Below are 12468 nucleotides of genomic sequence, written 5' to 3'. Positions count from 1 at the left end.
TTGTGCTTTTAATGCCTATAACGTTATCTAGTTTGGTTACCACAGCAACCCACGCGACGCTCCGAGCTCTGAGTAAGCTGCGCCGAAAGCTCTGGAACTGTCAACGCAATCACACCGCGCGGGTGGGACCGAGCAGGGCCGCCGCTGCTGCGGATGGAAGTTTCTGGAAAATTCGCTGAAAAGCGATATAAATGGGTCGCGAGTAGCCTACTGAAATTGTGTGCTAGCTTTTGATTAACTGTGGTGACCGGACAGAGAGGTATAGGTGGGTTTGTTTGTTTGTTTTTATGGGTTTGTTTATTGGTTTTTCTTATCTGAACGCACCGCTCGGCGCCCGGAGGAGACTTGATGTGGGATTTCAGAATTGCTGTATTGCTGTGGTCAAAAGCGGAGGAATCGAGACCGCGTCCAATGAATTTACGGACAGATGCACGCCGTGAGTGGATGCTGTGTTTGCTAATTATATAAAAAGATAACGCCTTCATTTCATGTATCTTCATTGTATTAGATGAACATTGATACTGTACGTGTGAATATCCACCTAAACTGCAAGTCAAGTATAAGTATCATTAAAGTCTAGTTGCATTGTTGCAAGTTTCCTCTTTTCATACACTTGTCAGTGTCATTCTGAAACAGGTGCACGTGAGCGAAAATATGTAATTCGAATCCCTCAGAAGCTTAATATGCCTGAACATTTTCTTTTAGAGCTGTTGTTTCATTTAATGCAAAGAACAGGACCATTGGTAATGCTGCGAAAAACCAGGTAGGCTTTCCTATTCTCATCTGTTATGATTATGAATGAAGCAAAGGTGAGCCATATTACCATTCGTATGTTTTTACCTGTTCTAGATGATAACCAATACTGCAAGCACAGTCTCTCATTTTAAGAGACTACATGGCAGATTGTTTCAGGATCATTCTGTGCAAGCAGAGAAGGCTAGTTTACCATATGACCTGGTACCACTAAACGATGGGAAGGTTGGAGTCAAGGTAAACACTGTGTTCATTAGTCCCATTAATGTATCATTAAAGGTGTACATGGGTTTGCTTCTTCATCGATTTGGATTAATCTAGCATTACATGACTTGCTCACAAATCTCCTCTGCAGTGAATGGGTGCTGTCAGATTTACAGTCCAAACAGATAAAGTCATCACAATAATCCACTAGTAATCCACACCACTTCAGTCCATCAATTAATATCTTGTAAAGTGAAAGATGTCAAATATGAGTAAGCAAAATATCCATAATGATGCCTTCTCCAGAGAAAAACTTCTGTTTGAATCAGGAGAGAAATTTGCACAGATCAAGAAAACAGCTTAAACCAGTTCGAAATGGTGGATTTTGATGTGAGAGGACAACAAGGGGATGGACTTTTTCACTGGAAGAAGCATTATTGTGAATTATGGACCAGAAGCGAAGGTTTAAAGTTAAAATGCCTTGATGGATTTGTTTCTTCCAAACGCACAGATTTTCAGTTCACAAGGCAATAATTGATAGTTTTCAGTCACGTGACCGGCGGGCAAAACGTCAACAGAACTGCTGCACAACTCTCAACCTGTTGATTTTCTATCTGTTCCAATCTAAAAAATATTTAGATCATCTCTCAAAAGAATAAAATAAAAGATATGTGACCAAAATACAACTACCGGTACTGGCCATTAGCAATCCATATAAACCCCCCACCGCAATATTTCAATCACTAAAAACAAGGGGACATTCTAAAACATTTAATGGGGAAACACTTAAAGTGCCTTTAAAACGGTCATATTAAAAGATCAAATTCAGTACACACCTTTTTGCTGATGCGTGCTTTATGCAGGCAAGCAGAAGAGTCCAGAATATGAACGCAAAGTGCTAAATGGTTAAGTGTTCATTTATAATGGTTTTATTTGGGAAAACATTTAATATTAAACTTTGCGCATTGCGTTTATATTCTGTGTTCATCTGCTTGCCCGTACAAAGTATGCATTATTATTATTTTGTATTTTGATTTTTGTTTTTGAGTTTAACTGTGTTACTACATTAATGCTTAATGCAACCTCATAAAAATAACTGGCGGTCAGTGGAGGAAAGCCTTGTTTTGTCCTCTGTGTGGGCGTTCCTGTAATGGTGTGCCATCACGTGAAAACTATCAATTGATGGACTGGAGTCGTGTGGATTATTGTAATGTTTTTATCATCTGTTTGGGCTCTCATTCTGATGACACATTTCCTGCAGAGGATCCATTTGAGGGAAATTATGTACATTTCTCCATATCTGATCTGATGAAGAAATAAACTCATCTACATATTGAATGGCCTGAGGGTGAATACATTTTCAGCACATTCAGCAAATGTTCATTTTTGAGTGAACTATCCTTATAAGTATTCGGGACATATGTGTAATGTGGTTATTTTTGAAAGACAGAGTAAAATTGTGACACTTTCAATGTCTTGATTAGGTCATGTACCTCGACCAGGAGCACCGTTTCAGCATCGAGCAGGTCACGGCTATGTTGTTGACCAAATTGAAAGACATTGCAGAAGCTAATCTGCAGAAGAAAGTGGTGGAGTGTGTCATCTCTGTACGTTTTTGCACTGGATCTGTGAATATTACAAGAAATCTTTTATTTTATTTTATGATATTTAATGGATACCAGAGGCATGTACCAGAAATAGAGGCTTTTAGTTAATTAGAAATTCCCCCCAAAAATATTTATAGTGATGATAATGTATTATAGTAATTTTTAGTCTTGTCATGATGATAGTTTAAAGCAAAGGCATTGCTTCATTATCATACAGCAGAAAATTTTAACCAGGGCTGTTTTAATTTGCACGTAAATCACAAATGTGCAAGCCACCAATCCAATGGTTTGTTTGTTTGTTTGTCATTTCTTTGGCCATACGAATGATTTTTGTCATGCATAGATCCCCTCATTCTTCACTGATTCAGAAAGGAAGTCTGTGCTGGATGCTGCCAAGATTGCCGGCTTGAACTGCCTGAAGCTAATGAATGACAGCACTGCAGGTATCGTTTTAATTAATCAAACTCACAACAACAGTGCCTTTGCCACATCCGAAGCGATGTTGACAGTGTCATTTATCATTCCAGTGGCGTTAAACTATGGCATATACAAGGAAGGTCTTCCAGGCTGTGATGAGAATCCAAAGATTGTGGCATTTGTGGACATGGGCCACTCTGCTCTCCAGGTCTCTGTTTGTGCTTTCAACAAAGGTAAACTTAGGGTGAGTCTCACTCAAAGTCAGACGCTTGTGTAAATCTCCAACTTTGCATTTTCACGCACATCAGTGAATGCTCTGTATTTTGCAGGTTCTGTCAACCGCCTTTGATCCTTATTTGGGAGGGAAAGACTTTGATCAGAAGCTGGTGGAATACTTCTGTGCTGAATTTAAGTCCAAGTATAAGATGGATGTAAAGTCCAAGGCTCGAGCCATGTTGCGACTGACACAAGAGTGTGAGAAACTCAAGAAACTGATGAGCAGCAACTCCACAGACATTCTCCTCAACATTGAGTGCTTTATGGATGATAAAGACGTATGTGGGAAAATGAACAGGTATGTGAGTGTTAGACTGTTATTTAGAGCTATGAATTGTTAATGCACAATATATCTTTCTGTACCATATCAATTATTGGCCAATACAAGATAATTTTTGAATAAAAAAAAAAAAAAATATATATATATATATATATATATATATATATATATATATATATATATATATATATATATATATATATATATATATATATATATACACACAGTATATATTGAAAGTATTTAAAGTGGTGTTTACACAACCCCATTTTCAACTAAAAATGGAAAAACATTTTAAGAATTTTGGTCATTTATTTACACGACAACAGCATTTTAGGGGGCTGAAAATGCAAATCTTTGAAAACATGTAGTGTTACTTTACAAATCAGCAACTACTGTCCTGGCATGCATAATACTGCATTTTTTGTCATTTTTGCAGATGCATGTGTGGAGGGGAATCATTTTAAATATTAAATTAAATATTTGTAATTGATTTTTTTTTTAAGTATAGAATTTGATCACCTTTTTATTGGTTATCGGTTTATCAGTTCTATGCATAACACAAAAATATTTATTAGCTTATCATCAGAATTCATTTTTAAAATTCATTTTTCGGCATAGAATTTTAATATCTGCTATGTATCGGTTACCAGGCATGAAAATTTTTATCATCTTATTGGTCTAATTCTTAATACAGTGTATCCCTACTTTGATAGTACATTTATAAAGCTGCTATTATTTTATAAATAATCAAATATTTATAAATATATTATTGATAAATATAAATATAATATTCATCTTATATTGGGAGTTGCCTTTTCCACATACTAAGTAATGCACATCAACACAAGCTTGTATTCTATGGCTGTTTTCAGGGAATGTGGTTTTTCCAACCACAAATTATGAAATTTAAGAGTCCCCTGCTTATGTTTTGCAACATGCCTAAAGTCTCATCTTAATTGGATATCTGTCTACACTTATCATATTTATTTGCAGCTAAATGCATGTCTATATTATTGACATAGCAGAACTGCAATTGGGCTATTTAATTTTATGATACTAAACATAGTTGATCAACAAACTAAGAAGTCATAAGTAAATGCCTTCCTCTTCCACACAGGGCCAAATTTGAGGAGCTATGTGCTGACCTGATTGAGAGAGTGATGGTTCCTCTGATGACGGCTGTAGAACAGGCTCAAGTGCGGCTTCAGGACATCAGTGCTGTGGAGATTGTAGGAGGAGCCACACGGATCCCTGCTGTAAAGGCCCAGATCAGTAAATTCTTCAAGAGGGATGTGAGCACTACATTAAATGCTGACGAAGCAGTGGCCAGAGGCTGTGCATTACAGGTAAGTGCATTTTACTCTATGTAACAGCTTTTTTTTTTTTTTTTTAAGCTGAAGAGTGTAATAATGTGAAATATTTTTCCTCTCCCTACTGAATATGCAGCTATAAATAAGCCATTCAATGGTTGATTTTTTTTTGTTTTGTTATTGGTTATTATTTATATATAAGCAGAAATTAGATAAGAAACTTCAAATGGAATATAATTAGAAAAACAGCAAGAATTATGTACACTACCATTCAAAGGTTTAGCTTAACTAAGATTACCTTTATTTGATCAAAAACCCAGTAAAACAGTAAGACTGTGAAATAATATTACAATTTAATATATGGTTTCTAAAATATAATTTATTCTTCTGATGGTTAAGCTGGTAAAATGGTCAAACATTTATTACCAGTTGAAAACAGCTGTGCTGCTTTTTGTATTTTAGAGGAAACTGAGATCAATTTCTTTCAGAATTCTTTGAATAGAAATTTCAAACCAACATTTATCTCAAATAAAATCTTTTGTAAATTCTAAATGAATTTTCTGTCATTCGATCAATTTAATGTTCTTGCTGAAGAAAACTAAAATCTTACTGACCCCAAACTTCTGAATAGTAGTGTGTTTTGAGGCACATTGCACACTATATTTCTTGCAGAATGTGAAAACAGTGTGAATCTATACAAAAATAAAATATTGATTGCATGAAAAATTAATGTGTTGTATAATGTTTTTTCCATAGTGTGCCATGCTCTCACCTGCATTCAGAGTGCGAGACTTCTCCATCACCGATGCTATCCCTTTCCCTGTTTCTCTTTCCTGGACCAGTGAAGCAGATGAAGGCAAATCGTAAGCCTCTCAGCTAGCTACTTTATATCAGAACCAACCACATGCAAACATGCTTTTTGGTTTTTACACTACATATCCACTTGCATAGGCTGTACTCTGCATCTCACATACTAATGCACCTCTTACTTGTCCACACCTTCCAGCTGTTATGAGATATTTGGCAGGAATCATCCCTGTCCATCAGCCAAAATGATAACGTTTTACAGGAGCAAGCCTTTTGTTCTGGAAGTGTTTTATTCGGATCTGACATCTCTGCCCTTTCCTGAGGCGAAGATCGGTGAGAATCAAGGGGTTTTCCTTCAGGCCATAGCAGCATTTATATTGCGGATACAGATACAGATGATACTGATATCATATTTTGAATGTTAATTAATTCTGTGTAAAATGCTTTCACAGCTGAATACAAAGTGCAGAACATTCAACCTCAGGAGAATGGAGAAAAAGCAAAGTTGAAAGTAAAAGTTCAAGTAAACGCCAGTGGTATAGTCAGCGTGAGCTCAGCTACTATGGTCCTGAGGGTCAGCTCAAATGAATCTGAATCCACAGAAATAAATGAGATTTACAGTCATGACGGCGCTGATGATATTAACATAGAGGTGGGTACCACATTGTGCTTGTTTCATAATCATGAGTGTATTAACAGCAAAAGCTAATTAATGTGTCATATAATTCTTGTCATCTTTTTGTGACAGATATTTTCTTTCTCCGATGTTATTCAGTCATTAACAAGGGGATGCTATGTAATATATTCTATTGATTTTTTTTTTTTTATGTAAAAAGGTTGCATACATATACGTAAAGAAAAATGGTCAATAGAGCTTAGTTTTATACACATTAATGCCACAAACATAATATTTTATTTTTTTAAGTACTGCTACATAGGGACTATAACTAACACATAACAGTTTCAAATTAATTTTAGGTACAACTGTAATATTGCATAGTGAAAACCCTGGTTTTGTTTTTGTTGATTTTTTTTTTAGTTTCACATTTAATTTTACACACATTCATATCTCAAACCTTATTTAAAAAAATAAAAACTGCTATATAAGGACTATAACTAGCACGCAACAGCTTCAAATACATTTTTAGGAAAGACTAATATATTTTGCAAACCATGTGTTTGATATAGTTATAGCCAGATGTTATTCAGTTTTAACAAGGGTGAGTTTCTATACAAGTAAATTACAATAAATAGTTAACAGAGCTTAGTTTTACACACATTCATACCTCAAACATAATAAAAAAAAATAAGGACTGCTATATAACGATGTTAACACACGACAGCATTTGCAAAATTTCTTCAAGTAATGCAGCCACGTTCTTTAATTTACCTAAAAATCGAAAACCGTTATTCTAAAAACCCATTCGAAATTCCAGAGGGAACACAAGTGAATTAGCTTTCCAGGGTGCTCTACAAATTGACCTCATTACTAAACAGCTATATTCAAGCTTTTAGTAATAAAAGTGATGGGGGTGGGGATAAAAAAGTATTCGTTTACAATACTATAGCTTGGCTAATATATGCGGTTTTCATAGTTATGCTTTATATGATAAATAACATTGACTACCGGGGTTTCTATGAGGGTGACAGTGGGCGATTGGCTCCTTGTTGTGATGCACTAATGTAATTGTGTAGAAATGTAACTATCAGCTCCCTGGGACTATCATTTCTAGGACAAGATACAGGAGGCAAATATTCAGCTCTCGGTAGACAAAGAAAACCTGCCAAAAGCACAGTGTCCCCCCATGGAAAAAGAGCAGAATCAAACAGATGCAAATGTAAGTGAGCTACAGTACATCTCTCACTTACTGCTTTTGCAATACATTTAGCTTTATATGTGCATATCAAATAGGCATGTATCTAGTTTATGTAAAAAATTGTTATTTGTGTCACATCTTGTGAAATATCTTAATATGTACTGTATTTCTGTCAGTTTGCCAGACTGCCAGACCATTATCCTAACAGACGTCTGTTCTTCACAGATGAATGGAGAAGTAAACAATCACCCCCCTGATGCTAAAAAAGCCAAGATGAAGGTCAAGCATGTTGTTCTGCCCATCGAGGAGACGTTTACCCAGCAGTTACCAAAGGATCGCCTCAGCAATTACATGGAGCAGGAGGTACTGTTGAATAAACTTTGTTTAACATCATGTGTATGCATCAGAAAAGTCTGAAAATCTGGCATTTAAAATCTAAATTACACCTTAAATAAATAATTTCAGGACAAAAAGTAAGAAATATTAAATAAATTTCTTACTAATCAAATTAAAAACATTGTTACCATTTAAAATCTGGGGAAAGGTTAGAGTTGTTTTTAGATTTTTGAAAGAAGCATCTAATGCCCACCTTTAAGGCCCCGGTATACAAATACCAGAAAATTCAAATAAATATAGGCTGTTTATTTGACCAAAGAATACAGTAAAAACAGTCATTTCTATTTTAAAAAGAACTGTTCTTAATATGAATACAAGTCATTACACCAGTCTTTAGTATCACATGATCCTTCATAAACCATTTTTATATTTGGATTTGATGTTAAAGAAAATATTTTTATTAACAATTGCAGCATGTCATGATTCTTTGATAAACAGAAAGTTTGAAGAACATTTTTTATTTGAAATACACATTTGTTGTAACTATATAAATGTCTTTACTGCCAATTTTGTTTAATGTAATAAAAATATAAATTCTTATTTAAAAAAAAGGTAGTATTAGATCATTTGAACTCATTCGGAAAAGACTTAAAAATATTAAAATCTAAAACCTTAATGAATTTATGAATTGAACAACTGTCAAATTGTTATGCTAATAATAAAATTCATAATTAAATAACCTGTATTAAATTTGAATAAAATCTAAACAAAAGCACTTTTAAGAGTGGTCTCAGGCTTTTAAAACCCACTGTACATGTACAACAGTTTTACTGATGAAAGCAAAAGAAATATAGCTCTTTTAGTATTTGATTGTTTAAGTAAATGTTGATGTCAAATAATGTTTCAAAAGCTGTGATAGATATTTTTTTAGCCTTAAAAGTGTGATTTTGGTATCTTGACAATATATGAAGCCATAAACAAGAATAAAGACATTCTGGTAGATTTTTGAATATCAAAGCTATTCAAAAAGGCATCAGTCATTCTCACCATCTGGCACTCACTTAAATTCCTCTTCTTCTTTCCTGACAGAGCAAAATGATACAGCAAGACTGCCAGGAGAAAGACCGTAACAACGCTAAAAATGCAGTCGAGGAGAATGTTTATTACTACAAACACAAGCTGGAGGGCCCCTATCAGAAGTTTATAAATGCTCAAGTAATGTATCTTGCATGCAGCTTTTCCCAGATTACACAGCATTACCTGTAGAGTGACAAGTAATCTATTTAGCTCACAGGGACTGCTATCAACATACAGTGATTTATTCATGTTTCAGAAGCCTGTTTCTGATTTCTGAACCTCTGAAGGCCATTTTCAGTTAATGCATAAATGAAATTAACTCTCATTCATTTAAATTAGTTAGTAGTTCATATGAGCTCTGCAGATGAATGGACCACAAATCTAAATGCAGCATAAAACAAATGCTTGTTTTTTCTTCTCTCCAGGACCATCAGGCATTCTCTGAGCTTTTAGATGGCACGGAGAACTGGCTGTACGAAGAGGGAGCAGACCAAGATAAGCAGACGTACATTAACAAGCTGGAAGAAATACACGTGAGTCATTTGTCCTCAAACACATTTGATCATAGGTTAGCCTTTGTGTGCCACGACAAATTGATTTTGTGTTCTCTCAGAGATAACCGGGCTCGTACACAGTGATTGGTTTCACATTACGCTCCGTTTGATGTGTGGCCGCAGTTTTATGTTTTAATTGACTCGCGCTGTCTTGACAGCTAGCGGCATTTGGGATGGCATGCGCTTCCCTTAAAGACTAAGAGAGTCATTTGTGTAGCTTTCAAAAGCCCTCTGTTGCACTTTAGGAAGAGCACTAATTGGTTGCTGTGTACTGCACAAATGCATTCATGCTGACAAACAGTGATGTATTAAAGCCTTTTGTTTTATTCAACAGAAACTGGGTAAACCTGTGCAAAACAGATACCAGGAGTCTATACGGAGACCTAAAATGTTTGAGGAGCTGTCAGCCAAAATACAAAGCTACATGACTATTATGGAGGAGTATAAGAATGGAGTAAGAATGAGTTTTCTCTCTCATTTTCTTATATCATATATCACATCTCATTTGGATCAATCATGCTCTGCAAGGCACATTACAGTGCAGGGAGTTATTATTTTAAATTGTTTTATACATTACAATGGATCTCATGCAGTTACACAGTCAGATTTCAGCCATCAGTCTCTTACGACTGACTGTAAATAGCGTCTGCTTTTACATGTATTCATTTAGCAGATGCTTTTATCCAAAGCGCCTTGCAAATGTGGAATGCTACAACACAGCAATTCATCCTAAGGAGACTGTAATATCAGAAGTGCTGCAATACTTTCTTTTAAGTTCCTAAATTGACTAGAAAAGTATACAAATCGGTGATTGTGTCTTATTTAGTAGTAGTTTAATAAATGTAAATAATGCCAATAATAGGTATGCTATTATTTGCAATATAATATGTAAAATATAATATTCATTTTTCTTGTTGCAGTTGCACATTATGACGTTGTGATTTAAAACTACTGAATTTAGTTTTTAATGTTTTATTAATTAATTTAGACAAAATACAAAATTTCATTTTAATATCCGTTACATTTTAAATTCAGTACAACCCTATAAAAAAAACATGGTATACTTTTGTAATGCACTTCAATATACTGTAAGTTTTAAAACCAGTTTAAAGGGATAGTTCACCATGACATGCATAGTGGGGTTTTTTTCATACTATGGAAGTCAATGGGGGCCAGCAACTGAAAATGAACTATCCCTTAAGTCGTTGAATGTGTGTTTTAAGTGTGTTGTAATATATTGCAAACTTTGTCTCTCAGAGTGACAGTTACTGCCATATTGACGCCATGGACATGGACAAGGTCAGAGTGTGTGTTGAAGATACACAAGTGTGGATGACAAACATAAAGGATTCTCAGGATAAATGCAGATCTGATCAGGAACCTGCCATACACAGCACTCAGATCGAGGAGAAATTACAGGTAAGGAAAGACTAAAAGCAACAAAAATGCTTTTCACTGGGGAGACACGTCTAAAAATAACTTTACATGTAATCAGAATTGATTTCTGTGTCCGAGCAGCCACAGGGGTGTGGTGTATTCTGTCTTATCTGTCATCACCCAAATATAAATGCTTTTTAAAATCAGTTTTTTTTTCTTTAATTATTTTTTTTTTAAACCGTGAGGCATTTCTCACTTTAGTAATGCAGTTCTAAATATATTCAAGCATCTGCAAAAGTTGATTATTAATTATTTATCTGTTTAATTTAAAAAATAAATTTGTATTTAAATTTAAAAATATTTTTTATTTAATGTAAAATTAATAACAAAACAGGACTTTAAGCCATTTCAATTAATGAGCGTTTAATTAAACCCAGTTTATAATAAATTCAATTATATTTGCATTTGTTTGCAATAGTTTTTACTATTTTTCTTAAATATTTCTCCAGGTACTCAACAACATTTGTGATGAAATAGTTACCAAACCCAGACCCAGAGTTGACTCTCCCATGGATGACAGCATTCAGCCGGAGCAGCCACACAACAAAAAAAGCCCAGAAGATGTGACAATGGAATACACAGATTTTGTTCAAAATGAAGCAAAAAACAGCCACATCAATATTTAACCGCTTATCATTTTGGTAATGCAATATGGCTGGATTTGCATTTAATGTGTTTGCTGGTGCATCATTCAGTCATATAAACCAGTAAATGAAGCATTTTGTTTCTTGTATTTGATGTTAACAGGCACATTTGAAGTATGTTTCTTATGTTAAGAGTGATAAAACTTTTTGTGCACTTTTACTACATCTTCATGTAGCATCTATCTTGAAATACTTAAAGCTCCACTGTTTTTCTCAACAATTTTAGTCTGGTCTCAAAGCTGTCCAAATAAATTCTGACATTGAACGCAGTTCTATTGACAAAAACATGAAAATTTTATATATATATATATATATATATATAATGAAATGCTTTAATGGCTGTTTTAGATAAACAAATTAATAGATGTAGATGTAGTGTACCTGTCAACAACTATACTGAGAGAACAGCTACTGTATTGACAGATTTACTGCACTGAATAAAAGAAAACTCATACTGAAACTGTGGCTCTAAACAAAGTGAAAGCTTGCAATATCAGAAATGGATGTTCAAGAGCTTCTGCTATACATTTGACTGTTCTGCTTTATTTTCGCTGTGCATTCAATAGGATATGTCATGTTAAATACACAATTTATTTATAGCACATACTGAGCTATATCTGTGCAGTTGGAGATGCACCAGCTGTCTTTGTGAAATTTGTTGATGCAGAAAATTGATGTTTGTTCCTTTGTGTTGTGCCTGAAACTTTTGCTGCAAGTTTGAAATCACAAAATAAACACCTCTACAGCTTTCTAATCCACGCTTTTTACAAGAGTCTCTTAAAAGGGTAGTTACTCATTTTCATATTATTCCGAATCTATGGCTTTCTTCTGTGGAACAAAAAAATATATTATATAAAATGTTGTTTTGGACCCCACCGACAGTTTTAACATTCTTCAAAATTAGAACGACGATTTTCAGGTTTGTATTAACATGAGGGAGAGTAAA

General features: G+C 34.6%; 1 protein-coding gene across 1 annotated transcript; it reads left to right on the top strand.

Annotated features, from left to right (window-relative positions):
* Window positions 1-287: 287 nt before the first annotated feature.
* Window positions 288-12280, top strand: hsph1 (heat shock 105/110 protein 1). The gene is made up of 18 exons (XM_042771705.1): window positions 288-436; window positions 706-763; window positions 850-990; window positions 2442-2564; window positions 2908-3007; window positions 3092-3225; window positions 3311-3555; window positions 4658-4886; window positions 5607-5713; window positions 5857-5990; window positions 6110-6309; window positions 7391-7495; window positions 7700-7837; window positions 8900-9025; window positions 9313-9420; window positions 9776-9895; window positions 10699-10860; window positions 11328-12280. Exons 1-18 carry the CDS (start codon window positions 288-290, stop codon window positions 11502-11504), a joined length of 2556 nt encoding a protein of 851 aa, XP_042627639.1. The 3' UTR covers window positions 11505-12280.
* Window positions 12281-12468: the final 188 nt, after the last annotated feature.

The sequence above is a fragment of the Cyprinus carpio genome, chromosome A15 (genome assembly GCF_018340385.1).
Source record: "Cyprinus carpio isolate SPL01 chromosome A15, ASM1834038v1, whole genome shotgun sequence".
NCBI classification, from domain to species: Eukaryota; Metazoa; Chordata; class Actinopteri; order Cypriniformes; family Cyprinidae; genus Cyprinus; species Cyprinus carpio.
The sequence above is the reverse complement of the archived record's forward strand: the minus strand, read 5'-3'. Positions and strand labels throughout refer to the sequence as shown.

Bases quoted from the DNA above. Each gene is read 5' to 3' on its own strand.
- hsph1 (XM_042771705.1), top strand. From the start codon at position 288: ATGGGTTTGTTTATTGGTTTTTCTTATCTGAACGCACCGCTCGGCGCC. The intron at 3,226-3,310 runs GTGAGTCTCACT...TGTATTTTGCAG, and splicing joins TCAACAAAGGTAAACTTAGG to GTTCTGTCAACCGCCTTTGA. The intron at 5,714-5,856 runs GTAAGCCTCTCA...CACACCTTCCAG, and splicing joins GAAGCAGATGAAGGCAAATC to CTGTTATGAGATATTTGGCA.